Genomic DNA, 23,436 nt, shown 5'->3' with positions numbered 1-23,436 from the left:
GGGGTGGCGACAAGAGCTCTACCTGGGACTTTGGGCCGCCAAGTCTTTTTTTTTTTTTTTTGAGACAGAGTCTTGCTCTGTCGCCCAGGCTGGAGTGCAGTGGCACGATCTTGGCTCACTGCAAGCTCCGCCTCCTGGGTTCACACCATTCTCCTGCCTCAGCCTCCTGAGTAGCTGGGCTTACAGGCACCCGCCACCACGCCGGGCTAATTTTTTGTATTTTTAGTAGAAACGGGGTTTCACCATGTTAACCAGGATGTTCTTGATCTTCTGACCTCGTGATCTGCCCGCCTCGGCCTCCCAAAGTGCTGGGATTATAGGCGTGAGCCACTGCGCCCGGCCGAGCCGCCGAGTGTGAGACCAGCTCCCCTCCCAGCTAGGTGACCCAGGATGACCTGGTACAGTCATGCTGACTGAAGGCTTGGAGAGGCCAGGTGGGCACCTGAGTGGGGCGGCGAGTCCCATGTCACCCACCCAGACGGGGACTGGAAGACACTGCAGACTCAGGCTCTGGGCAGACAGAAGGCTTTGTTACTAGCATCGGGCAGGACACACAGGGTCAGGGTTCCAGGGCCAAGTTATCCACTCCCTTGGGTCTCTCCTGCACGAGAAGCACAGTGGGACCGAGCAGGTTCGCTCGTTGTTCCCTAGGGGGATGAGCACCCTTCCCACCACTCCCCTCACCTCCCGCCTCCACCCCCAGTACAGTTCCATGCAGGTCCCGGAGGCCGGCAGGGCTCACCTTCCAGGGGCTCACCTTCCTGGGGCTTTCCCTGCGGGGCCCGGAGGAGCTGCAGCAGCAGCAGTGGGCGACGATCAGCAGCAACAGGAGCAGCACGGTGCCTGGGGACAGGACAGGCGTCCAGGTGTGGCCCCAACCTGGAGCCCAGGGCAGGGGGCTAGGGCGTACCCGGAGGCCACAGCCACACTTACCCATGAAGGTGAGGAAGACGATGAAGGCAACAGTGTCCCATGTGGACTGGAAAAACTGGTGGCTCTTCAGTCTCCCCAGGACTTCCTGAACCGTGGCCTCCAGCTCCTCTGTGGACACAGCCATCTTGGCGTGCACAGTGCCGCCTGCCCCAGCCCCCCAGAGACTGCATCAGGACCCTGGGTTCAGCTCAGCGGGGACCACATCCAGGCTTCCCACAGCCCAGCCGCTGCCCACTCCTGGCCCAGCGCCAGCTTCCCCGCCCCTCCCACTCCACTTCTCCCTTGGCCCCAGGCCCAGCTTCCCTCCTTGCCCAGCACTGTGGTCCCTAGCCTGACAAGCTTCTCCCCAGCCACTGTCATCTCCCCACTCTGTCTCCCCCGGCAGCCCAGCCCCCAGGCCCCCAGGCCCCCACCTACCTCCTAGAAGCCTCCGATTCCCCCAGCCAGGCAGGTCCTGGGAGCACAGGCTGCTTCCTGCTTCCGGCTCCACACCACCTGAGGCCTTGGCAACCAGCCCCACCCTCCCCAGGGCCAGCAGAGGCCGCCCAGCCCGGGGGAGAGGGCCCAGGCCCAGCAGGTGCGCTCCCTGGCTCCGCACTGCTGGAGGCCCAGGGAGGAAGACGCCAGCCTGTGGCTTCTTCACTCCTGAGACTTCTTACCTTTCCTCGGTATCCCAGATACGCAGCTGGGAACACCTGTGTGCTTGGCCACTGCTGACTTTGTGAATGAAACAGAGAGAGGTGGGAGAGAAGGTGTGTGGGAGGGAGGGGGAAGGGGGAGAAAACCTGCCTGCATCCCACGACCCTTGAGCAGCTAGGACAGGTGTGCCTGCATCATACAGTTGTCCTTGGAATCCTCAACGATTGGTTCCAGCACCTCCATGGGTACCAAAATCCACAGATGCTATAAAGTCTGCGATATAAAATGAGGCAGTATTTGCATATAACCTGTGCGTATACTGAATACTTTAAATCATCTCTGGATTACTTATAATACTTAATATATTTGGCTTGACGTGGTGGCTCACAGCTGTAATCCCAGCACTTTGGAAGGCCAAGGTGGGCAGATCACTTAAGGTCAGGAGCTCGAGACCATCCTGGCCAACATGGCAAAACCCCACCTCTACTAAAAATACAAAAATTGGGCCGGGCGCGGTGGCTCACGCCTGTAATCCCAGCACTTTGGGGGGCAGAGGCGGGTCACCTGAGGCCAGGAGTTTGAGACCAGCCTGACCAACGTGGAGAAACCATGTCTCTACTAAAAATACAAAATTAGCCAGGCGTGGTGGCACGTTCCTGTAATCCCACCTACTAGGGAGGCTGAGGCAGGAGAATCACTTGAACCCGGGAGGCAGAGGTTGCGGTGAGCCGAGATCATGCCATTGCACTCTATCCTTGGCAACGAGAGTGAAACTCCGTCTCAAAAAAAAAAAAGATAAATAAAAATACAAAAATTGGTCGGGTGCGGTGGCTCATACCTGTAATCCCAGCACTTTGGGAGGCCGAGGCGGGCGGATCACAAGGTCAGGAGATCAAGACCATCCTGGGTAACACGATGAAACCCCATCTGTACTAAAAATACAAAAAATTAGCCGGGCGTGGTGGCACGCACCTATAGTCCCAACTACTCTGGAGGCTGAGGCAGGAGAATTGCTTGAACCCTGGAGGCAGAGGTTGCAGTGAGCCAAGATCACGCCGCTGCACTCCAGCCTGGGTGACAGAGCAAGACCATCTCAAAAAATAATTGGCCGGGTGTGGTGGCACACTCCTGTAATCCCAGCTATTCGGGAGGCCAAGGCAGGAGAATCGCTTGAACCCAGGAGGCAGAGGCTGCAGTGAGCCAAGATGGCACCACTGCACTCTAGCCTGGGTGACAGAGCAAGACTCCATCTCAAAAAAAAATTATATATATATATATATGTATATATATATATATTTATTTAATATAATGTATGCTAGGTAAATAATTGTTACATTGTATAGGGAACAGTAAGCACAAAAGTCTGTACATGTCCAAAATAGATGTGATTTTTTTTCCAAATATTTTCTGTCTGTGGTTGGCTGAATCCACAGATGTGGAACCTGAGGATACGGAAGGCCAGCTGTACTAGGAGTCTTCACCGTCCGTATTTTCTCTATTTTAGTACTTGAAAATATCAGCTAATGTGAGGCTCTGCATCTAGCACTGTGCTGTGTCACCTGGTTTATTCCTCATAGCAACCCTAAAGTGGGTATTACTGCTTTTTCCAGTTTACAGATGAGGGAACGGAGACCTGGAGAAGTTAAGCCATTAGCCCGTCACACACCTAATGTATCCATCTCCCAATGCTGCCGTAACACTACCACAAACTCAGTGGCTTCAAACAACACAAATTTATTGCCCTACGGTTCTGAAGGTCAGAGTCTAAAATGGGTCGACCAGGCTGTGTTCATCCTGGAGGTTCTAGGGCAGAGTCCATCTTTTGCCTTGTTCAGCTTCTAGAGGGTGGCGGCATCCCTGGGCCTGCGGTCTCCCATCCCTCCACCCTCTGCTTCCAGGCTCACGTCTCCTCCTCTGACTCTAATCCTCGTCCCTCCCTTTTTTTTTTTTTTTTTTTTTTTTTTAAATTTGGGACAGAGTTTTGCTCTTTTTGCCAAGGCTGGAGTGCAGTGGCGCCATCTCAGCTCACTGCAACCTCCGCCTCCTGGGTTCAAGCGATTCTCCTGCCTCAGCCTCCTAAGTAGCTGGGATTACAGGCACCTGCCACCACGCCCAACTAACTTTTGTATTTTAGTAGAGACTGGGTTTCACCATGTTGGCCAGGCTGGTCTCAAACTCCTGACCCCTGACCTCAGGTGATTCACCCACCTTGGCCTCCCAAAGTGCTAGGATTACAGGCGTGAGCCACCATGCTTGGCAATTTTTTTTTTTTTTTTTTTTTTGAGACGGAGTCTTGCTGTCACCCAGGCTGGCAGGCTGGAGTGCAATGGCACGATGTCGGCTCACTGCAACCTCCGCTTCCTGGGTTCAAGAGATTCTCCTGCCTCGGCCTCCTGAATCACTGGGATTACAAGCGTGCACTACCACACCCAGCTGATTTTTGTGTTTTTAGTAGAGACGGGGTTTTACCATGTTGGTCAGGCTGGTCTTGAACTCCTGAGCTCTGGCAATCCGCCCCCCTCAGCCTCCCAAAGTGCTGGGATTACAGGCGTGAGCCACCGCGCCCAGCAGACATACTTCTGTTTTTAAAGTGCAGGGGAGGCTGGGCATGGTGGCTCATGCCTGTAATCCTAGCACTTTGGGAGGCCGAGGCGGGCAGATCACGAGGTCAGGAGATCGAGACCATCCTGGCTAACACAGTGAAACCCCGTCTCTACTAAAAATACAAAAAATTATCCGGGCGTGGTGGCGGGCGCTTGTAGTCCCAGCTGCTGGGGAGGCTGAGGCAGGAGAATGGCGTGAACCTGGGAGGCGGAGCTTGCAGTGAGCCAAGATCGTGCCACTGCACTCCAGCCTGGGCGACAGAGCAAGACTCCATCTCAAAAAAAAAAAAAGGAAAAAAGAAAAAAAAAGGCCAGGCATAGTGGCTCACGCCTGTAATCCCAGCACTTTGGGAGGCCAAGGTTGGTGGATCACTTGAGGTCAGAAGCTCGTGACCAGCCTGACCAACATGGTGAAACCCCTTCTCTACTAAAAATACAAAATTAGCATGGTGGTGCACGCCTGTAATCCAGCTACTTGGGAGGCTGAGGCGGGAGAATTGCTTGAACCCAGGAGACTGAGGTTGCAGTGAGCCGAGATCGCGCCACTGCATTCCAGCAAGGGCAACAGAGCGAGGCTGTCTCAAAAACAAGCAACAAAAAAGAAACAGCTTATCAGAGAGACAGTAAGGCAGGGGTGAGGACAACAGTCTGGAAAGCACATGGCCCATTTAAAGAGGGCATCTCAAGTCAGGGTGATAATCTCTAAGATACACTGGAAATCTAGATGTTTGTATAAACAAGAAAAAGGCAGTAGAGGGTGAGCACACAGACTCAGAGCCGGTAAGTCCCAGCTCTGCCACCTCCTTACTTGACCCTCTTTTATCTATGAAATGGGGGTAGTAACAGCACTTACTTCACAGGGCTTGATTATTAAACAAGTTAACATCTTTGAGCTCCTAGAACGATGCCATGTGCAGAGTCAGGACTGGGTAAATATTTGCTAAAGCAATCTCTTAATGTTTTTGACGCTGCAACTTAAAACACACGGCGCCAATTGTGGACACAGATGTCCTGCTAGCCGGCTGTGGGGCCTGGGTTTGCTGGCCCCAGCAGAGTGGTTGAGGGCGTGAGCTTGGAGGTGGAAGCCCAGCTGACGTGGGGGTCTTGGGCCCCTGGTTCTATGTGGGGATCATTGTATTATTAGGCTGGGGTCATTGTGAGGATTAGAAGGGTAACAGCTCCTGCCCCTGCTGCAGAGAAGCCCCCAGGTGGGGGTCACAGCAAGTGCGGATGGAGCTCAGATTCTTCAGTTAACTGTCACCCTCTCCCCTCCCCCGTCACACACACCAGGCCCTGCCAGGACAAGGCAGCTCCTGGAAGCTCCACCAGGACCCACGTCCACCAGGTGCCACAGCAGGCTGCTTCTCTCTCTCTCTGCCCCACCGTGGGCTCTTTGCACTGCTCCCTCCCAACGTCTTCCCTGCCTGGCCTTGGTCTCTCTCTCTCTGTGTCTCTGTCGCCTTCATGCCTGTGCCATCTCTCTCACTCTCTATCAACTCTGCTGTGTGTCCCCCTGGGGAAAGTGGGGGCACCTCCTCCTGAGCCCCCTGCCCAAGTTCCCTGCTGGGACGGGAGCCATTTCACCCCATACACACTCCCTGAAGCCCTTCAAGGACTCCAGCCTAGCTGCAAACACCCATCCTGGACTTTGCCTGGCCCTCCAGGCTCTGCTGGGGGAAGCGACCCGAGAGGCCCCTGCCTAGGCTGTAGGTGGGGACAGGGCAGACCCCTGGGCGGGGGAGCCTCTCTGGATGGGGGTTGAGGCACCCTGGAGAAACGGCTCCCCACACGCACCCTTGCCACACCCCTGGGACTACGGGCACTTAGGGTACACCAGAGGCATGAAGTGTGGAGGGGGTTGGCCAACAGCCAAGCTCAAACAGGGGTTCAGATATGAGAGGTCAATGTGGGCTCCTCTGAGCCCCAGTGACCCCCTTCTCCCCACCCATCTGGTGACAGGCATCTCGAACCCTCGGCCCCCATGGACCCCCTGAGGCGCTCCCCCTCTCCCTGCCTGTCGTCGCGGCCCTCCAGCCCCAGCACCCCACCCTGCGAGATGCTTGGTCCTGTGGGCATTGAGGCTGTGCTGGACCAGCTGAAGATCAAGGTTATGAAGATGGGGTTTGAGTTCAACATCATGGTGGTGGGTGAGTGAGAGGTAGGGCCCACGGCAGTACAGACCCACGGTGCTACGCATGCCTGGGCGTGTGGCCTCACCTTTGGCAGCCTGTTGCCCCTCCGCGTCTGTTAAGTGGGACTGATAATAGCACCTCACTGGGATGTTGTCATTGAAAATTTGAGAAATGCTGATTCATTAAAAGAGAAAAATCTGCCTGGAGCGGTGGCTCACACCTATAATCCAGGGTTTTGGGAGGCTGAGGCGGGTGGATCACTTGAGCTCAGGAGTTTGAGACTAGCAAAACCTCATGTCTACAAAAAGTACAAAAATGAGGCCAGGTGTGGTGGCTCAAGCCTGTAATTCCAGCACTTTGAAAGGCCAAGGCAGGAGGATCACTTGAGGTCAGGAGTTCGAAATCAGCCTGGCCAACATGGTGAAACCCCGTCTCTACTAAAAATACAAAAATTTGCCAGGCGTGGTGGTGGGCGCCTGTACTTAGGAGCTACTTAGGAGGCTAAGGCAGGAGAATTGCTTGAACCTGGGAGGCAGATGTTGTAGTGAGCCGAGATTGCGTCACTGTACTCCAGCCTGGGTGACAGCAAGACTGAAGCAGAAGGATCCCTCAAGGCCAGGAGTTCATGATCAGCCTAGGCAACACAGCAAGACCCCATCTCTACAAAAAAATTTTAAAAATTAGCCAGGCATGGTGACATGCACCTGAATCCCAGCTACTTGGGGGGCTCAGGTGGGAGGATCGTTTGAACCTGAGGGCAGAGATTGCAGTGAGCTTCGATCACTTGAGCCTGGGTGACAGATTGAGACCCTGTCTTAAAAATAAAAAAACAGAGCAAGGCCGGGCATGGTGGCTCACGCGTGTAATCCCAGCACTTTGGGAGGCCAAGGCGGGCGGATCATGAGGTCAGGAGATCGAGACCATCCTGGCTAACACAGTGAAACCCCGTCTCTACTAAAAATACAAAAAAATTAGCCGGGTGTGGTGGCGGGCGCCTGTAGTCCCAGCTACTGAGGAGGCTGAGGCAGGAGAATGGCGTGAATCTGTGAGGCGGAGCTTGCAGTGAGCCGAGATCCCACCACTGCACTCCAGCCTGGGCAACAGAGCGAGACTGCGTCTCAAAAAAAAAAAAAAAAAAAAAAAGTGGCCTGGTGCAGTGGCTCACACCTGTAATCCCAGCACTTTGGGAGGCCGAGGCAGGCGAATCACAAGGTCAGAAGTTCTAGATCAGTCTGGCCAACATGGTGAAACCCTGTCTCTACTAAAAATACAAAAAATTAGCTGGGTGTGGTGGTGGGCGCCTGTAATCCCAGCTACTTGGGAGGCTGAGGCAGGAGAATTGCTTGAACCCGGGAGGCGGAGGTTGCAGTGAGCCAAGATTCCACCACTGCACTCCAGCCTGGGCGACAGAGCGAGGTTCCGTCTCAGAAAAAAAAAAATTAGCTGGGTGTGGTGGCGGGTGCCTGCAGTCCCAGCTACTCGGGAGGCTGAGGTGCGAGAATCACTAGAGTCTGGGAAGATTGAGGCTGCAGTGAACTGGGATTGCATCACTGCACTCCAGCCTCAGTGACAGAGTGAGACCCTGTCTCCAAAAATAAAATAGAAAAGTAAAGAGTTGGAGAAAAACTGCCCACCCTAACTGCTGTCATCCGGTTGCCACTCCCAGGGCAAAGCGGGCTGGGCAAGTCCACGATGGTGAACACGCTGTTCAAGTCCAAAGTGTGGAAGTCAAACCCACCGGGCTTGGGGGTACCCACACCCCAGACGCTGCAGCTGCATTCAGTGACCCATGGTGAGTGAGCCCCTGCCCACACCTCACCCCACCCTACCCCACCCCATCCCACCCGCGTCCAATCTCTCCTGACTCTGCTCTCCCTCCACAGTCATAGAGGAGAAGGGTGTGAAGCTGAAGCTGACGGTGACGGACACGCCCGGCTTCGGGGACCAGATCAACAATGACAACTGGTAGGTTCTCTCTCTTTTTTTTTTTTTTTTTTTTTTAAGCAGAGTTTCACTCTTGTCACCCAGGCTGGAGTGCAATGGCATGATCTCAGCTCACTGCAACCTCCACCTCCCAGGTTCAAGTGATTCTCCTGCCTCAGCCTCCTGAAGTAGCTGGGATTACAGGTACCCGCCACCACGCCCAGCTAATTTTTTTTGTATTTTTAGTTGAGATGGGGTTTCACCATGTTGGCCAGGCTGGTCTTGAGCTCCTGACCTCAGGTGATCCACCTGCCTTGGCCTCCCAAAGTGATGGGATTACAGGCGTGAGCCACTGTGCCCGGCGACAAGTGGTGGCTTCTCAAAGGTGGGAGCCAAGCCATGGCTGTCCTCTCCTGTCCCTGCCCCTTCCCCTTCAACCTTTGGGAAACACCCCAGACCCGGAACAGCCAGGCTGTGTGATCTTTTTTTTTTTTGAGACAGAATCTCGCTCTTGTCGCCCAGGCCAGAGTGCAGTGGCACAATCTCGGCTCACTGCAACCTCCGCCTCCTGGGTTCAAGCGATTTCCAGCTAATTTTTTTTTTTTTTTTTTTTAAGACAGAGACTCCCTCTTGTCACCCAGGCCAGAGTGCAGTGGCACAATCTCTGCTCACTGCAACCTCCACCTCTCAGGGTTCAAGCAATTCTCCTGCCTCAGCCTCCCAAGTAGCTGGGATTACAGGCATCCGCCAACACGCTCGGCTACTTTTTTGTATTTATTTAGTAGAGACGGGGTTTCACCATGTTGGCCAGGATGGTCTCAAACTCCTGACCTTGGGTGATCCGCCCACCTCAGTCTCCCAAAGTGCTGGGATTACAGGTGTGAGCCACCACACCCGGCCCAATTTTTGTATTTTTAGTAGAGACAGGGATTTCCCCATGTTGGCCAGGCTGGTCTCAAACTCCTGACCTCAGGTGATCCACTTGCCTCAGCCTCCCAAAGCGCTGGGATTACACGCATGAGCCACCGCACCTGGCCCTGGTTTCATTTTATTTATTTATTTATTTATTTATTTATTTATTTATTTATTTAGAGACAGTGTCTCACTCTGTTTCCCAGGCTGGAGTGCAGTGGCGAGATCATGGCTCACTGCAGCCTTGACCTCCCCAAGCTCAAGGACCCTCCTGCCTCAGCCTCCTGAGTAGCTGGGACCACAGGCACGTGCCACCCCACCCAGCTAATTTGTGTATTTTTTGTAGAGTTGGCGTTTCCCCATGTTGCCCAGGCTAAGCCTCGAATTCCTGGGCTCGAGCGATCCTCCTGCCTCCGCCTCCCAAAGTGCTGGGATTACAGGCATGAGCCATCGGGCCTGGCCTGACACCTGTTTTTAAAAGGATCTGTTTGGCTACTTACAGTGCTGACAATACCCAAGAGGGGAAGGGACTCGAAGAGGAGGAGGGAGACCCCTGCAACCATCAGGCGCGAGTCCTTGGTGGTTTGGGCCCAGCTGTGGCCCTTTAATGCAGTTAATGCTCACCCCTCCCTTATTTGCAACGTAGGTGCTACTGTTGTCTCCATTTTACAGACAGTGAAGCCGAGAATGGCAGGAGGTCTCTCTGTCTCTCTGATGATGCAGGGAACTGGGGGAAAGTAACGGGGCGACCCAGAGGTCCCGGGCAAACCGGGACGATTCGTCGTCCCAAGGGAGGACCGCCCAGAGGACACAGAGGAGAGGGGTGGGGCTCTCTGGGCACAGCACAGTTCTGAGGGGAGAGTCCACCTCCTGCCTCAGCTGGGACCCCATCCTGGGCTACATCAACGAGCAATACGAGCGGTACCTGCAGGAGGAGATCCTCATCACCCGCCAGCGCCACATCCCAGACACCCGGGTGCACTGCTGCGTGTACTTTGTGCCACCCACTGGGCACTGGTGAGGGGGCTGCACCTGCAAGGCGAGGACCACCTGCATGGGGCAGGGAGGAGGAGAAGGGGTCCCCAACATGGGCTGCCGGCTGCCCCCACCCCCCTGCCCTGCTGCTGTTTTTTATACACTTACCACCACCGCCACCCCCATCACTGCCCTGCCTCCGGCAGCCTGCGTTCCCTGGACATTGAGTTCCTGCAGCGGCTGTGCCGGACTGTGAATGTGGTGCCTGTGATTGCCCGGGCCGACAGCCTGACCATGGAGGAGCGAGAGGCCTTCAGGCGCAGGGTGATCTGGGTGCCCGGGCAGGGCTGGGGTCAGTGGGGCAGAGGGCAGAGTAGGCAGGGTGGGCTGAGGTCACCTGTGCGGGATCTCCAGATCCAGCAGAACCTGAGGACCCACTGCATCGACGTCTACCCCCAGATGTGCTTTGACGAGGACATCAATGACAAAATCCTCAACAGCAAGTTACGGGTGAGAGGCTATGGGGCAGGAGGCGGGCGAGGTGATTTCCTTCCCACATATCCTTTCCATCCAAAGACTCATCTTTCTCTACATCTCAGGGAAATGTGCACATATTCCTAGCAGATATGATTCTCCACGCATCCACAAGCTCAAGGTGAGCAAGAAATAACAGCTCACGCTAACATCCCACAGAATCGGAGAAAATGTCTAGGAATCACATACCCAATAAGGGGCTTGTATCCTGAATATATAGAGAACATTGGGCCGGGCACAGTGGCTCACGCCTGTAATCCCAACAGTTTGGGAGGCCAAGGCAGGCAGATCACTTGAGGTCAAGAGTTGGAGACCAGCCTGGCCAACATGGTGAAACCTCGTCTCTGCCAAAAATGCAAAAAATTAGCTGGGTGTGGTGGTGCACGCCTTTAGTCCCAGCTACTCAGGAGGCTGAAGCAGGAGACTGCAGTGAGTGAGCCGAGATCGCGACATTGCACTCCAGCCTGGGCAAGAAGAGTGAAACTCCATCTCAGAAAAAAAAAAAAAATGTGTTGGCCGGGCGCAGTGGCTCAGTCCTGTAATCCCTGCACTTTGGGAGGCCGAGGTGGGTGGATCACCTGAGGTCAGGAGTTCAAGACCAGCCTGGCCAACATGACGAAACCCCGTCTCTACTAAAAATACAAAAAATTAGCCGGGCGTGGTGGTGGGTGCCTGTAAGCCCAGCTACTCAGGAGGCTGAGGCAGGAGAATCGGTTGAATCTTGGAGGTGGAGGTTACGGTGAGCCGAGATTGCGCCACTGCACCCCAGCCTGGGCAACAAGAGCAAAACTCCAGCTTAAAAAAAAAATGCTGTGGAAGATATGGAGGAACTGAAACCCTCACCTACTGCTGGAGGGAAAGTAAAATGGCTCAGCCACTTTGGAAACAGTCTGGTGGTTCCTCAAATGCTTAAACATCCAGTTACCATATGACCCAGCAACTGAACTCCTATGTGTATGCCCAAAAGAAACAAAAATGTACATTCACAGAAAAATGAGTACATGAATGTTCACAGCAGCATTATTTATTTTAGCCCCGAAAGTGGAAGCAACCCAAATATGCATCACCAGATGAGTGGGGAAACACAGTGCAGCCTATTCCCTACCATGGACTATCCCTTAACCATGAAAAGGAATGAAGTCCACCCTTTAAAAGTGTACAGTTCAAGGCTGGGCACGGTGGCTCATGCCTGTAATCCCAGCACTTTGGGAGGCTGAGGTGGGCAGATCACTTGTGGCCAGGGGTTCCAGACCAGCCTGGCTAACATGGTGGAACTCTGTCTCTACTAAAAATATAAAATTAGCCGGGTGTGGTGGCACGCACCTGTAATCCCAGCTACTGGGGAGGCTGAGGCAGGAGAATTGCTTGAACCTGTGAGGTGAAGGTTGCAGTGAGCAGAGATTGTGACACTGCACTCCAGCCTGGGCAAGGGAGTGAGACCCTGTCTCAAAAAAAAAAAAAAAAGGCCAGGCGCCGTGGCTCACACCTGTAATCCCAGCACTTTGGGAGGCTGCGGCAGGAAGATTACCTGAGGTCGGGAGTTCGAGACTAGCCTGACCAACATGGAGAAACCCCGTTTCTCCTAAAAATACAAAATTAGCCAGGTGTGGTGGTGCATGCCTGTAATCCCAGCTACTCAGGAGGCTGAGGCAGGAGAATCACTTGAACCCAGGAGGTGGAGGTTGCAGTGAGCTGAGATCACGCCGTTGCACCCCAGCCTGGGCAAGGGAATGAGACCCTGTCTCAAAAAAAAAAAAAAAAATGAAGCACTCTCACCCTGTCACCTGCCTGCTACAGCGTGGGGGAACTTTGTAAACATGTTTCTCAGACAAAAATCAATCAGACACAAAAGGTCACATATTAAAGGATTCCATTTATATGAAATGTCCCAAATAGGCATAGGCAAATCTATAGAGACAGAAAGTAGATTAGGGGTAGTCAGGGGCTGTGGGGAAGGGAGAAATGGGGAGTGATTGCTAAAAGGTATGGGGTTTTTTTGGGGGTGTGTGATGAAAACGTGAAATTAGATTGCAATGATGGTTGCATAACCCTGGTCAAATACTAAGAACCACTGTACTGTACAATGTTTTGTTTTGTTTGTTTTGTTTTTAATGTTGTTTTTTTTTTTTATGAGATAGGGTCTTTTTTTTTTTTTTTTCCAGATGGAGTCTCCCTCTGTCACCCAAGCTGGAGTATAGTGGCATGATCTCTGCTCACTGCAACCCCTGCCTCCTGGGTTCAAGCGATTCTCCTGCCTCAGCCTCCTGAGTAGCTGGGACTATAGGTGTGCAATACCACACCTGGCTAATTATTGTATTTTTAGTAGAGACGGGGTTTCACCATGTTGGCCAGGGTGATCTCTATCTCCTGACCTTGTGATCCACCCATCTCAGCCTCCCCAAGTGCTGGGATTATAGGCGTGAGCCACCGTGCCCAGCAGAGACAGGGTGTTGTTCTGTGGCCCAGGCTGGAGTGCAGTGGCAGGATCTCGGCTCATAGCAACCTCCAACCTCCTGGGTTCAGGTGATTCTCCCACCTCAGCCTCCTGAGTAGCTGGGATTACAGGCATGCGGTACCACACCCGGCTAATTTTTTATTTTTACTAGAGACAGGGTTTCACCATGTTGACCAGGCTGGTCTTAAACTCCTGACCTCAGGTGATCTGCCTGCCTTGGCCTCCCAAAATGCTAGGATTACAGATGTGAGCCACCACGCCCAATGTTATCAGCATCCACATTATTCCCCATCACAGATGAATTCAGAAGTAAAAACCCATGTATGTCACTTTGGAGTTTACAAGTTTGAATTTCTGCTTCTGGCCATGAGCAAGTAAACAACTGGAGTTTACAATAGGGTTCAACAACCTTTTCTGCAAAGGGCCAGGTAGGAAATGTTTTAGACTTTCTGGGCCGTAGGGTCTCTGTTGCGATGATTCAACTCTGATGTCATGGTTCAAGAGCAGCCATAGACAAAAATGACTCATAGGCTCGACTATGTGCCAATAAAACTTTATATATAGGAAGATAGGCAGGCTGGGTGTGGTAGCTCACTCCTGTAATCCCAGCACTTTGGAAGGCAGAGGCGGGAGGATCACTTGAACCCAGGAGTTAGAGACCAGCCTGGGCAACATAGAGAACTCATCTCTACTAAAAATGTTTAAGAAGTAGCCAGGCATGGTGGTGCACACCTATGGTCCTCACTCCTCAGGGGACTGAGGCGGGGGGTATCACTTGAGCCCAGGAGGTCAAGGCTGCAGTGAGCTATGGGATTATAGGCATGAGCTATATAATACGCTATATAATATAATGGGATTATACACTCAGCTAATTTTTTAGTTTTTGCAGAGATGGCGTTTCACCAAGTTGCCCAGGCTGGTCTCAAACTCCTAGGGGTCAAGTGATCCTCCCACCTCGGCCTCCTAAAGTGCTGAAATTACAAGCAAGAGCTACCTCACTCAGCCAGAGGCACCAATTAGACTTTATGTCTTTGAACTTGGGAATTCTGTGCACTTTCTACCATGTTCCCTCCTCGAAAAGGATAGGGCTCCCCTGTCCTGCCTGGGTGCCTTGACTTTTCTTCTCTTCTCCCCAGCGAAGTCAATCCTCCCGTCTCTGTGTCTTCTCCTTTCCCAGGAACGAATCCCTTTTGCTGTGGTAGGGGCTGACCAAGAGCACCTGGTGAACGGGAGGTGTGTCCTGGGCCGGAAGACCAAATGGGGCATCATTGAAGGTTAGTGCGGGGCCCCTGGGTAGAATGTGGGTGGGGTCAGTTTGGAAGCCAGAGCAGCCTTGGGCAACCTTAGCACCCATCACAGGGCACAGAAAGGTAAAGCCCACTGGACAAAGAGGGCTGGGGAATGGTCCCTCTTTCCAGCTGGGAGGCCGTGGCAAGTTTCCGGACCCTCTGGGCCTCAGTTTCCTCACAGTAAAGTGGGCATCACAGTGCATCAACTTCCTTGGGTGTTGGGGCGGGGAGAACCACCATTTTGCACAATGCCCAATACCCAAGGCTGCCCTAGTGGCTGGCCAGAAATTACAATGGGCCTACTGTGTATCAGGCACCGCTATGTGCAGTTACTGCAGTGCACGGTAAAGGGAGGACTGACAGGGTCCCTGTCCCCATAGAGCTGACGGGACAAGGACAGGTCGGGGAGGCACAGTGAAGGCGATTGTGGCGGGAGGGAGAGGAGACCGCCTTAGGGAGCTAGTGAAAGTGAGACAGGAGGGGCAGCCAGGATGCAGCCCCTGATGTATTATTATTTTTTTTTTTTTTTTTTTTTTTTGAGACGGAGTCTCGCACTGTCACCCGAGCTGGAATGCAGTGGCGTAATCTTGGCTCACTGCAACCTCCGCCTCCTGGGTTCAAGTGATTCTCCTGTCTCAGCCTCCCAAGTAGCTTGGATTACAGGCGACTGCCACCACGCCCAGCTAATTTTTTGTATGTTTATGAGAGACGGGGTTTCACTATGTTGCCAGGCTGGTCTCAAACTCCTGACCTCATGATCTGCCCACCTCGGCCTCCCAAAGTGCTGGGATTACACGCATGTGCCACCGCGCCCGGCCAGATGATGTATTATTATAATTATTAGAAATATTCTATACTATATATATATATTTTTTTTTTTTTTTTGAGACAGAGTCTTGCTCTGTCGCCCAGGCTGGAGTGCAGTGGAGCAATCTTGGCTCACTGCAACTTCCACCTCTCAGGTTCAAGCGATTCTCCTGTCTCAGCCTCCCAAGTAGCTGGGACTACAGATTACACCACCATACCCGGCTAATTTTTGTATTTTTAGTAGAGACGGGGCTTCACCATGTTGTCCAGGCTGGTCTCAAACTCCTGACCTCAGGTGATCCACCCAACTCGGCCTCCCAAAGTGCTGGGATTATAGGTGTGAGCCACCTCGCCCAGCCAGAAATATACTATACTATTGCCTATGATATAGCACACAGGCGTACCATGCTATCTGCAGAGGGTGGTTCCAGGACCCCCAGGGATACCAAAATCGGCAGATGCTCAAGTCCCGCAGTGGGCACCCACGGATACAGAGGCTGACTGTACATATAATACAATAATGATTGGTGGATTCATTCATTCTACAGCTATTTGTAGGAGCCACCTGTACCAGGCACTGGGGACACAACAGTGGATGGATGAATGAATGAATGAACCAACAAAGGGAAGGCAGGATAGGATAAAGAGAAATGTGGGAAAAGGGCTAAGGGAAATGGTGTCAGGTGGTGCATACAGTAGGCACTTACTCAGTGCTCACTAAGCAGCGCCCATACTGAGTCCCATGTCTTGCAGTGGAGAACATGGCGCACTGTGAATTTCCTCTCCTGAGAGACCTGCTCATCCGGTGAGGGTGTGGGGAGCCCGGGACTAGGGGGCTGGCGAGGGGCCCTGGGGACACCACCATCGGGGCTGACCGTCTCCGGTCCCCCAGCTCCCACCTCCAAGACCTGAAGGACATAACCCACAACGTCCACTACGAGAACTACCGCGTCATCAGACTCAATGAAAGCCACCTGCTGCCCCGCGGGCCCGGCTGGGTGAACCTGGCCCCGGCCTCCCCGGGACAGCTGACCACCCCCCGGACCTTCAAGGCCTGCAGGGGGGCCCATGACGATTCTGATGATGAATTCTGACCACCGGCGGATGCCGGGGCTGCTGGGCTTCCTGAGTCCCCAGCAGCTCTCAACACACACTTGTGTACCAGAGCATCTATTAAGTGTGAGCCTTGCTTTTTATGAAAAGCTGTGCTTTGAAAACAAAAGGCATTTTGTAAATGACTTCTTTGAGCTATCCACAAATAAAAAGGCTGGGTTTCACTCTGTTACCCAGGCTGGAGTACCATGGCGCGTTCATGACTCACTGCAGCCTCAAATTCCTGGGCTCAAGCGATCCTCCTGCCTCAGTCTCTTGTGTAGCCAAGACTATGGGCATGACAGTACCTTGATGGGCTGATTTTTACAATTTTTTTTGTAGAGATAGGGCCTCGCTAGGTTGTTCAGGCTGGTCTTTAACTGACCTCAGGTGATCCTCCCGCCTCAGCCTCCCAAAACACTGGGATTACCACTGCTGCCAACCAAGTATGTTTTGTGGTGGTTGTTGTTTCTGAGACGGAGTTTTCTGTTTTTTGTTTTGTTTTTTTTTTTTTGAGATGGAGTTTCGCTCTTGTTGCCCAGGCTGTAGTGCGATGGCGCGATCTCGGCTCACTGCAACCTCTGCCTCCCGGGTTCACGTCATTCTCCTGCCTCAGCATCCCAGGTAGCTGGGGACTACAGGCATACACCACCATGCCTGGCTAATTTTTGTATTTTTAGTAGAGATGGGGTTTCACCATGCTGGCCAGGCTGGTCTTGAACTGATTTCAAGTGATCCACCGGCCTCGGCCTCCCAAAGTTCTGGGATTACAGGCATGAACCACCGCACCCAGCCTCTGAGATGGAGTTTCACTCTGTCGCACCGGCTGAAATGCAGTGGCATGATCTGGGCTCATTGCAACCTCTGCCTCCCGGGTTTAAGAAATTCTTCTGCCTCAGCATCCCGAGTAGCTGGGATTACAGGTGCCCACCACCACGCCCAGCTAATTTTGTGTTTTTAGTAGAGACGGGGTTTCACCACGTTGGCCAGGCTAGTCTTGAATTCCTGACCTCAAGTGATCCATCTGCCTCAGCCTCCCAAAGTGCTGGTATTACAGGCATGAGCCACAGCACCCAGCCTTCTTTTTGAATAATGTGAGACCCAAGGCCCTAGGAATCTTGAAGGCCTGGGAAGGCATGACTTGGACAACCAGCCCCCTCTGCCCCAGAGCCAGACCCAAGTTACAAATTCAGCTCTCCCGTCTGTCCCAGCCCCTTACTCCTGGCCCAGGGCTAGGCCCACAGGCCAAGAACACTTTCAAAATCCCCATCTTTGTGGCCTGATCTCTGGCTGTCTTACCTGATCTCTGTGTTCCACCATCCCCCACCTTCCTCATTCCCCTGCCCCAGGGGCCAGCATGGCCAGGAAACAGCTCCCACTGTGGAGCCTGGCAATGCCAATGTGAAAATCCCAGCAGGCAAGTCAGTTACTTATGCTCCCCTTGCCTCACTTTCCTCATCTATAAAATGCGGATCATGGTACCAAGCACATAGCACAGTTGTTCAGACAAAATGAAATACTCCCTAGGATGTGCCGACGACCACAACCTGGAGAAATGGCACGAAGATGGAGGCTACATGATCAAGATGGAGCAGTGGTCCAGGGTGGAGGACCTACTGCAGAATGTGTGAGCTCCATAGTCCAGGGACTCTCCAGAAAACTAGAAAATAGGCCGGGCGTGGTGCTCACGCCTGAAATCCCAGCACTTTGGGAGGCCGAGGCGGGCAGATACCTGAGGTTAGGAGTTCGAGACCAGCCTGGCCAACATGGTGAAACCCTGTCTCTCCTAAAAATAGAAAAATTAGCCGGGCATGGTGGCACGTGCCTGTAATCCCAGCTACTCGGGAGGCCGAGGCAGAAGAATCGCTTGAACCCGGCAGGTAGAGGTTGCAGTGGGCCGAGATTACACGATTGCACTTCAGCCTGGGCAACAGAGCGAGACTCCATCTCAAAAAAAAAAAAAACAAAAAAAAAACCTAGAAAACAAATGGATTTCACAGAATCCCACACCATGGGGGCCAAAGCTACGTTAGTCATTAGTTTGGTAATAAAAGAAAGGGCTACCCTCTAATCTAGGAAGCTGGGTGCAAGGTGAGCCTTCAACAAATGACAACAATGAGTAGCAGTTTTGTTCCAACTAAAAGTCACCTCCCTGAAGCCCTCCTTGCCTTCCCCAGGCAACCCACTCACTGCCTCCTCTGAGTGTGTGTCACCTGGTTTGTTTCCTGGTCAGTCTGCCCCATTAGGCTGGAAACATAGTGAGGGCAGAGATATGTCAGTTTCATCCCTGCATCCAGTGCAGGGCAGCTGATAAGAACACGGCTGCTGCCTGAACAGAACGGACCCTGCATTGCCTGCCCTACAGTGATCTGCTGGTTGAATTCACAAACCAGCTTCTCCACCCACACCCCAGGCTGACTTCAGGACTGGGTAGCTTCCAGAGCCCGTGGGCACTCAAACCACCCACGACCAACATCTGAGTTGGCTGACACACTGGCCCACGTCACAGCACATCCCCAGGTTTAAGATTAGCCCTGGGCAATATGGAAACATCTATGGCATTTCAAAAGCATACACCCTTTCGCTCAGCCGTTGCATTTCTAGGAATGCATTTCACTGACCAGGTTTCTCAACCTCTGCACCACCAGCACTTATGCTAGATCATTCTTTTTCTTCTTCTTCTTCTTCCTCTTCTTCTTTTTGAGACAGGGTCTTGCTCTACTGCCCAGGTTGGAATGCAGTGGCTCAATCATAGTTCACTGGAGCCTCAACGTCTCAGGCCCAAGTGATCCTCCCACCTCAGCCTCCTGAGTAGCTGAGACTACAGGCACATGCCAGCACACCCAGCTAATTTTTTTTTTTTTTTTTTTTTTTTGAGATGAAGTTTCTCTCTTGTCACCCAGGCTGGAATGCAATGGCACAATATTGGCTCACTGCAACCTCTGCCTCCCGGGTTCAAGTGATTCTCCCGCCTCAGCCTCCCCACTAGCTGGGATCACAGGTGCGTGCCACCATGCCCGGCTAATTTTTGTATTTTTAGTGGAGACGGGGTTTCACCATGTTGGCCAGGCTGGTCTCGAACTCCTGGCTTCAGGTGATCTGCCCACCTCAGCCTCCTGAATAGCTGGGATTACAGGCGCCCGCCACCACACCCAGCTAATTTTTGCATTTTTAGTAGAGATGGGGTTTCACCATGTTGACTAGGCTGCTCTCAAACCCCTGACCTCAGGTGATCTGCCCGCCTCAGCCTCCCAAAATGCTGGGATTACAGGCGTGAGCCACAGTGCCAGGCTTTTTTTTTGAAAGTTAATCAAGAAGGCTGGGTCATGCCTGTGTAATCCCAGTACTTTGGGAGGCTGAGGTGGGCAGATAACCTGAAGCCAGGAGTTCAAGACCAGCCTGGCCAACATGGTGAAACCCCGTCTCTACTAAAAATACAAAAATTAGCCGGACGTGGTGGCAGGTGCCTGTAATCCCAGCTACTCGGGAGGCTGAGGCGGGAGAATTGCTTGAACCCAGGAGGCAGAGGTGGCAGTGAGCCGACATCGCGCCATTGCACTCCAGCCTGGGTGACAGAGCAAGACTCTGTCTCAAAAAAAAAAAAAAAAAAAAATTATCCCGGACACGTCACATGTCCCCTGGGGGAAGCATAGCACCCCCACATTGTGCACCCCTGACTGTTATGCGCATGTGTTAGGGGATCTCCCAAAGCTGTCCAGTGTTGTAAAGGAGGGGAAACAGCCTTCCTGGCCAGCCACAGTGCGTACATTCCATGCGTTCACTTCTTGTGGCTGCTGTAACAAATTAGCACAAATGCAGAGGCTTAAAACAGCACACGTTTATCCTCCTATAGCTCCAGAGGTCAGGAGTATGAGATCAATATCACTGGGCCAGAACCAAGGTGTGTACAGGGCCCTGCAGCTTCTGGAGGCTCTTTTTGAAGATTTAATTATTTTATTTTTATTTTTTATTTTTGAGACAGGGTCTCTCTTTGTCACCCAGGCTGGAGTGCAGTGGCACAATCTCAGCTCATTACAACCTCCGCTCCCAGGCTCAAGAAATCCTCCTGTCTCAGCCCCCCAAGTAGCTGGGATTAGAGGCGTGTACTACCATGCCTAATTTTTGCATTTTTAGTAGAGATGGGGTTTCGCCCAGCCCCAGGCTGGTCTTGAACTCCTGGACTCAAGCGATCTGCCCTCCTTGGCCTCCTAAAGTGAGAGGATTACAAGTGTGAGCCACCATACCTGGCCTTCTAATTTTTATTTTATTTTATTTTATTTTTTTTGAGACGGAGTCTCGCTCTGTCACCCAGGCTGGGGTGCAGTGGCGCGATCTCGGCTCGCTGCAACCTCCACCTCCCGGGTTCACACCATTCTCCTGCCTCAGCCTCCCGAGTAGCTGGGACTACAGACGCCTGCCACCACGCCCGGCTAATTTTTTGTATTTTTAGTAGAGACGGGGTTTCACCGTGTTACCCAGGATGGTCTCCATCTCCTGACCTCGTTATCCACCCGCCTCGGCCTCCCAAAGTGCCGGGATTACAGGTGTGAGCCACCGTGCCCGGCCTTTTTTTTTTTTTTTTTTTTTAAGACAGAATCTGGCTCTGTCGCCCAGGCTGGAGTGCAGTGGTGCAATCTCGGCTCACCGCAACCTCCAGCTCCCCGGTTCAAGCTGTTCTCCTACCTCAGCCTCCCTAGTAGCTGGGATTACAGGTGCGTGCCACTATGCCTGGCTAATTTTTTGTATTTTTATTAGAGATGGGGTTTTGCCATGTTGGCTAGGCTGGTCTTGAACTCCTGACCTCAAGTGATCTGCCTGCTTCGGCCTCCCAAAGTGCTGGGATTACAGGCGTGAGCCACCGCACTTGGCCTATTTAATATTATTTATTAAAACATTTGCTAGGTTTTAATACTTCATGAATACAAATTCAAAATAATGGCTTTTGTTGTTGTTTTTAAAAAGCACATTAATGGCCAGGCGCGGTGGCTCACACCTGTAATCCCAGCACTTTGGGAGGCCAAGGAGGGTGGATCACCTGAGATCAGGAGTTCAAGACCAGCCTGGCCAACACGGTGAAGCCCCATCTCTACTGAAAATACAAAAATTAGCTGGGTGTGGTGGTGCATGCCTGTAATCCCAGGTACTTGGGAGGCTGAGGCAGGAGAATCGCTTGAACCCAGGAGGCCGAGGTTGCAGTCAGCCAAGATTGCGCCACTGCACTCCAGCCTGGGCAACAGGGTGAGACTCTGTCTCACACACACACAAAAAATAAGTAAAAATAAATATAAAAATATAAATAAATATAAAAATATATAAAAATTAAAAATTAAAAATAAATAAAAAGCACATGAAAACTTGCAGTTTTTGCCCCCTGAACCTTCCCCCCATCACATCCCTCTTCAACTGTTGCCCCATCACCATCCTGAATTTGGTGTTTATCCAAGTCCCAAGCATTTCTTTGAACCGCATACATGTCTCTAAATCATATGTAGAATTGTTTTGCATTTTCAAAATTTATGAAAATTGTATCATATTGCCACTTGCCTTTTTTTGCTTGGCATAGCTTCCGTGAGATTTATCCATCCTTCTCCTGTTGACTAACATTTAGATTGTTTTCGGTTTTGCCATTACAAACAACACTGCCCTGAACACAGAGGTAGTCTTTATTACTAACAAAATTAGGACATATTAAGCCTATATGTGTCAGACATTCTGTTCTGTCTCTTAATCATAATGGTGCCTATTGCAGGAGATGTTACCATCCCCATTTTACAAAGGAGTTATCCTTGTCTCCCTCCTCTACCCCAACCTAATCAACCACCAAGCACTGTTGAATGTGCCCCAGGAATCTTGGCCGGATCCTTGTCAGTGACTACCACCATCACTAGTTATCCCGACTCTGGACCACTCCAGGAGCTTCCAGCTAGTCTCACTGCTCCTCTTCAGTCTTTCTGAGTCTGTACTCCACAAAGCTTCTTACATGATCACGATGCTACCCTACTTAAAACCCCAAACTCTATTGACTCCAGGGATAAAATCCTTAATCCTTACCAGAGTCTCCAAGTATGATCAGGCCTTGCCCATCCCTCCAGCCACATCTCCCAATCTCTGGTCTCCTTTCTGGCCCTCAAACGCACCGTGTTCTCTCCGGCCCCAGGACCTTTGCACCTGCCACTCCTTCTGTCTGGAATCTTCCCCACCGGTTCCCCAGGTTAACCCTAGGCTGCTCAACTGTCACTTCCACCCTGTAGGTATCAGGTTCCCTCTTTTACACCCCTTGGTAACATTTGCCAAAGATGTGATTAAACAATTCTTCGTGCAGTTTTGTCCACTGTATGCCTCTCATGGCAAGCTCCATGAAAGCAGACACCTGCCACCACTCCATCACCCGAGCGCCTAGTTAAGCGGGCAGACGGGAGGACTCAACGTGCAGCCTTTATGCATTTATTATGCCTGGATGAATGGTCTTAAATGAGTTACAACCTTGAGGGTTAATGTCCCCCATTAACAGATATGGAAACTGAGGCTCAGGGCGCGCAAGGGAGTCAGCCGCAGTCTCGACGACAAGGACGCCGCCACCGGGAGACTGCAGCCCCTTCCTCCGAGCCCCTGGCAGTGCCGCCACTTGAGACCCTCCAGGCCGCCAACCCACCCGCTCTAGAGTGCCCAGGAATCTGCCTCCGGGGAGGGCGCGGGGCGTTCTGGGAAATGTAGTCCTGCCAGCTCCCTGAATCCGGCGTCCCCAACTTTTGTTTCCGGCGGGCTCAGTCCTAGCCCATGTTTTGGGAAAGACGCGCGAGATTCCGGGGGTAGATCCGGGATGCGAGGCGGGGCGCGCATGGGGGGCGGGGCTTGTGCGGGGCGGGGCGTACGTTGAGTGTACGCCGACTGTGTATGCTGTGTTGCTGCTCACCCGAACTGGGCGCTGGGACTCTTACCTGGGCACCTCAGGCAGAAGGAAACTTCGGATCATGTTCAACCAAAGAGGAAAAGCAGCGAGAATCCAGTATAGGAGACGGGCCTTAGGATGCCCGAGTTAGGATTAAGGGCAAAGTACGTTAACCTGGTAGTTACGAGCTGAAGTTCTGGAATCAAAGATTTGGGTTCCAATCCCATTTCTGTACTTCCTGTTTGACCTTCCC

General features: G+C 52.4%; 2 protein-coding genes across 16 annotated transcripts; one reads left to right on the top strand and one right to left on the bottom strand.

The window, feature by feature from the left end:
* Nucleotides 1–67: 67 nt before the first annotated feature.
* Nucleotides 68–23,383, bottom strand: SMIM22 (small integral membrane protein 22). Of its 10 annotated transcripts, none has more exons than XM_054533416.1 (5): nt 23,233–23,380; nt 2,411–2,504; nt 934–1,845; nt 743–843; nt 68–601 (listed from the first exon to the last, which is right to left on the bottom strand). In XM_054533416.1, the coding sequence occupies exons 3-5, from the start codon at nt 1,055–1,057 to the stop codon at nt 560–562; spliced, it is 267 nt and encodes an 88-aa protein (XP_054389391.1). In that variant the 5' UTR covers nt 1,058–1,845; nt 2,411–2,504; nt 23,233–23,380; the 3' UTR covers nt 68–559. The 10 variants fall into 10 exon arrangements, with proteins under 10 accessions (XP_054389391.1, XP_054389394.1, XP_054389395.1 ...); XM_054533419.2 differs by having other exon boundaries at nt 758–843; nt 2,411–2,499; nt 23,233–23,377; XM_054533420.1 differs by lacking the exon at nt 23,233–23,380 and adding an exon at nt 5,029–5,434 and having other exon boundaries at nt 758–843.
* SEPTIN12 (septin 12) lies at nt 3,183–16,504 on the top strand. Of its 6 annotated transcripts, none has more exons than XM_054533409.1 (10): nt 3,183–3,328; nt 6,135–6,322; nt 7,974–8,099; nt 8,191–8,272; nt 10,022–10,159; nt 10,324–10,441; nt 10,532–10,627; nt 14,284–14,380; nt 15,956–16,007; nt 16,095–16,504. In XM_054533409.1, the coding sequence occupies exons 2-10, from the start codon at nt 6,157–6,159 to the stop codon at nt 16,294–16,296; spliced, it is 1,077 nt and encodes a 358-aa protein (XP_054389384.1). In that variant the 5' UTR covers nt 3,183–3,328; nt 6,135–6,156; the 3' UTR covers nt 16,297–16,504. The 6 variants fall into 6 exon arrangements, with proteins under 6 accessions (XP_054389384.1, XP_024089662.2, XP_024089663.2 ...); XM_024233894.3 differs by lacking the exon at nt 3,183–3,328 and adding an exon at nt 5,367–5,520; XM_054533410.1 differs by lacking the exon at nt 3,183–3,328 and adding an exon at nt 5,461–5,885.
* Nucleotides 23,384–23,436: the final 53 nt, after the last annotated feature.

Source organism: Pongo abelii, chromosome 18 (genome assembly GCF_028885655.2).
Source record: "Pongo abelii isolate AG06213 chromosome 18, NHGRI_mPonAbe1-v2.0_pri, whole genome shotgun sequence".
NCBI classification, from domain to species: domain Eukaryota; kingdom Metazoa; phylum Chordata; class Mammalia; order Primates; family Hominidae; genus Pongo; species Pongo abelii.
This window is presented reverse-complemented; position numbering and strand designations above follow the sequence as displayed.

What these genes read in the sequence shown, in the direction of transcription:
- SMIM22 (XM_054533414.2), bottom strand. Translation starts at nt 1,057, where the DNA reads ATGGCTGTGTCCACAGAGGAGCTGGAGGCCACGGTTCAGGAAGTCCTG. An exon ending in CGTCTTCCTCACCTTCATGG is followed by an intron (nt 844 to 933) that starts GTAAGTGTGGCT and finishes TCCTGTCCCCAG; the next exon opens with GCACCGTGCTGCTCCTGTTG.
- SEPTIN12 (XM_054533409.1), top strand. Translation starts at nt 6,157, where the DNA reads ATGGACCCCCTGAGGCGCTCCCCCTCTCCCTGCCTGTCGTCGCGGCCC. An exon ending in GCTGCATTCAGTGACCCATG is followed by an intron (nt 8,100 to 8,190) that starts GTGAGTGAGCCC and finishes CTCCCTCCACAG; the next exon opens with TCATAGAGGAGAAGGGTGTG. An exon ending in GAGAGGCCTTCAGGCGCAGG is followed by an intron (nt 10,442 to 10,531) that starts GTGATCTGGGTG and finishes CGGGATCTCCAG; the next exon opens with ATCCAGCAGAACCTGAGGAC.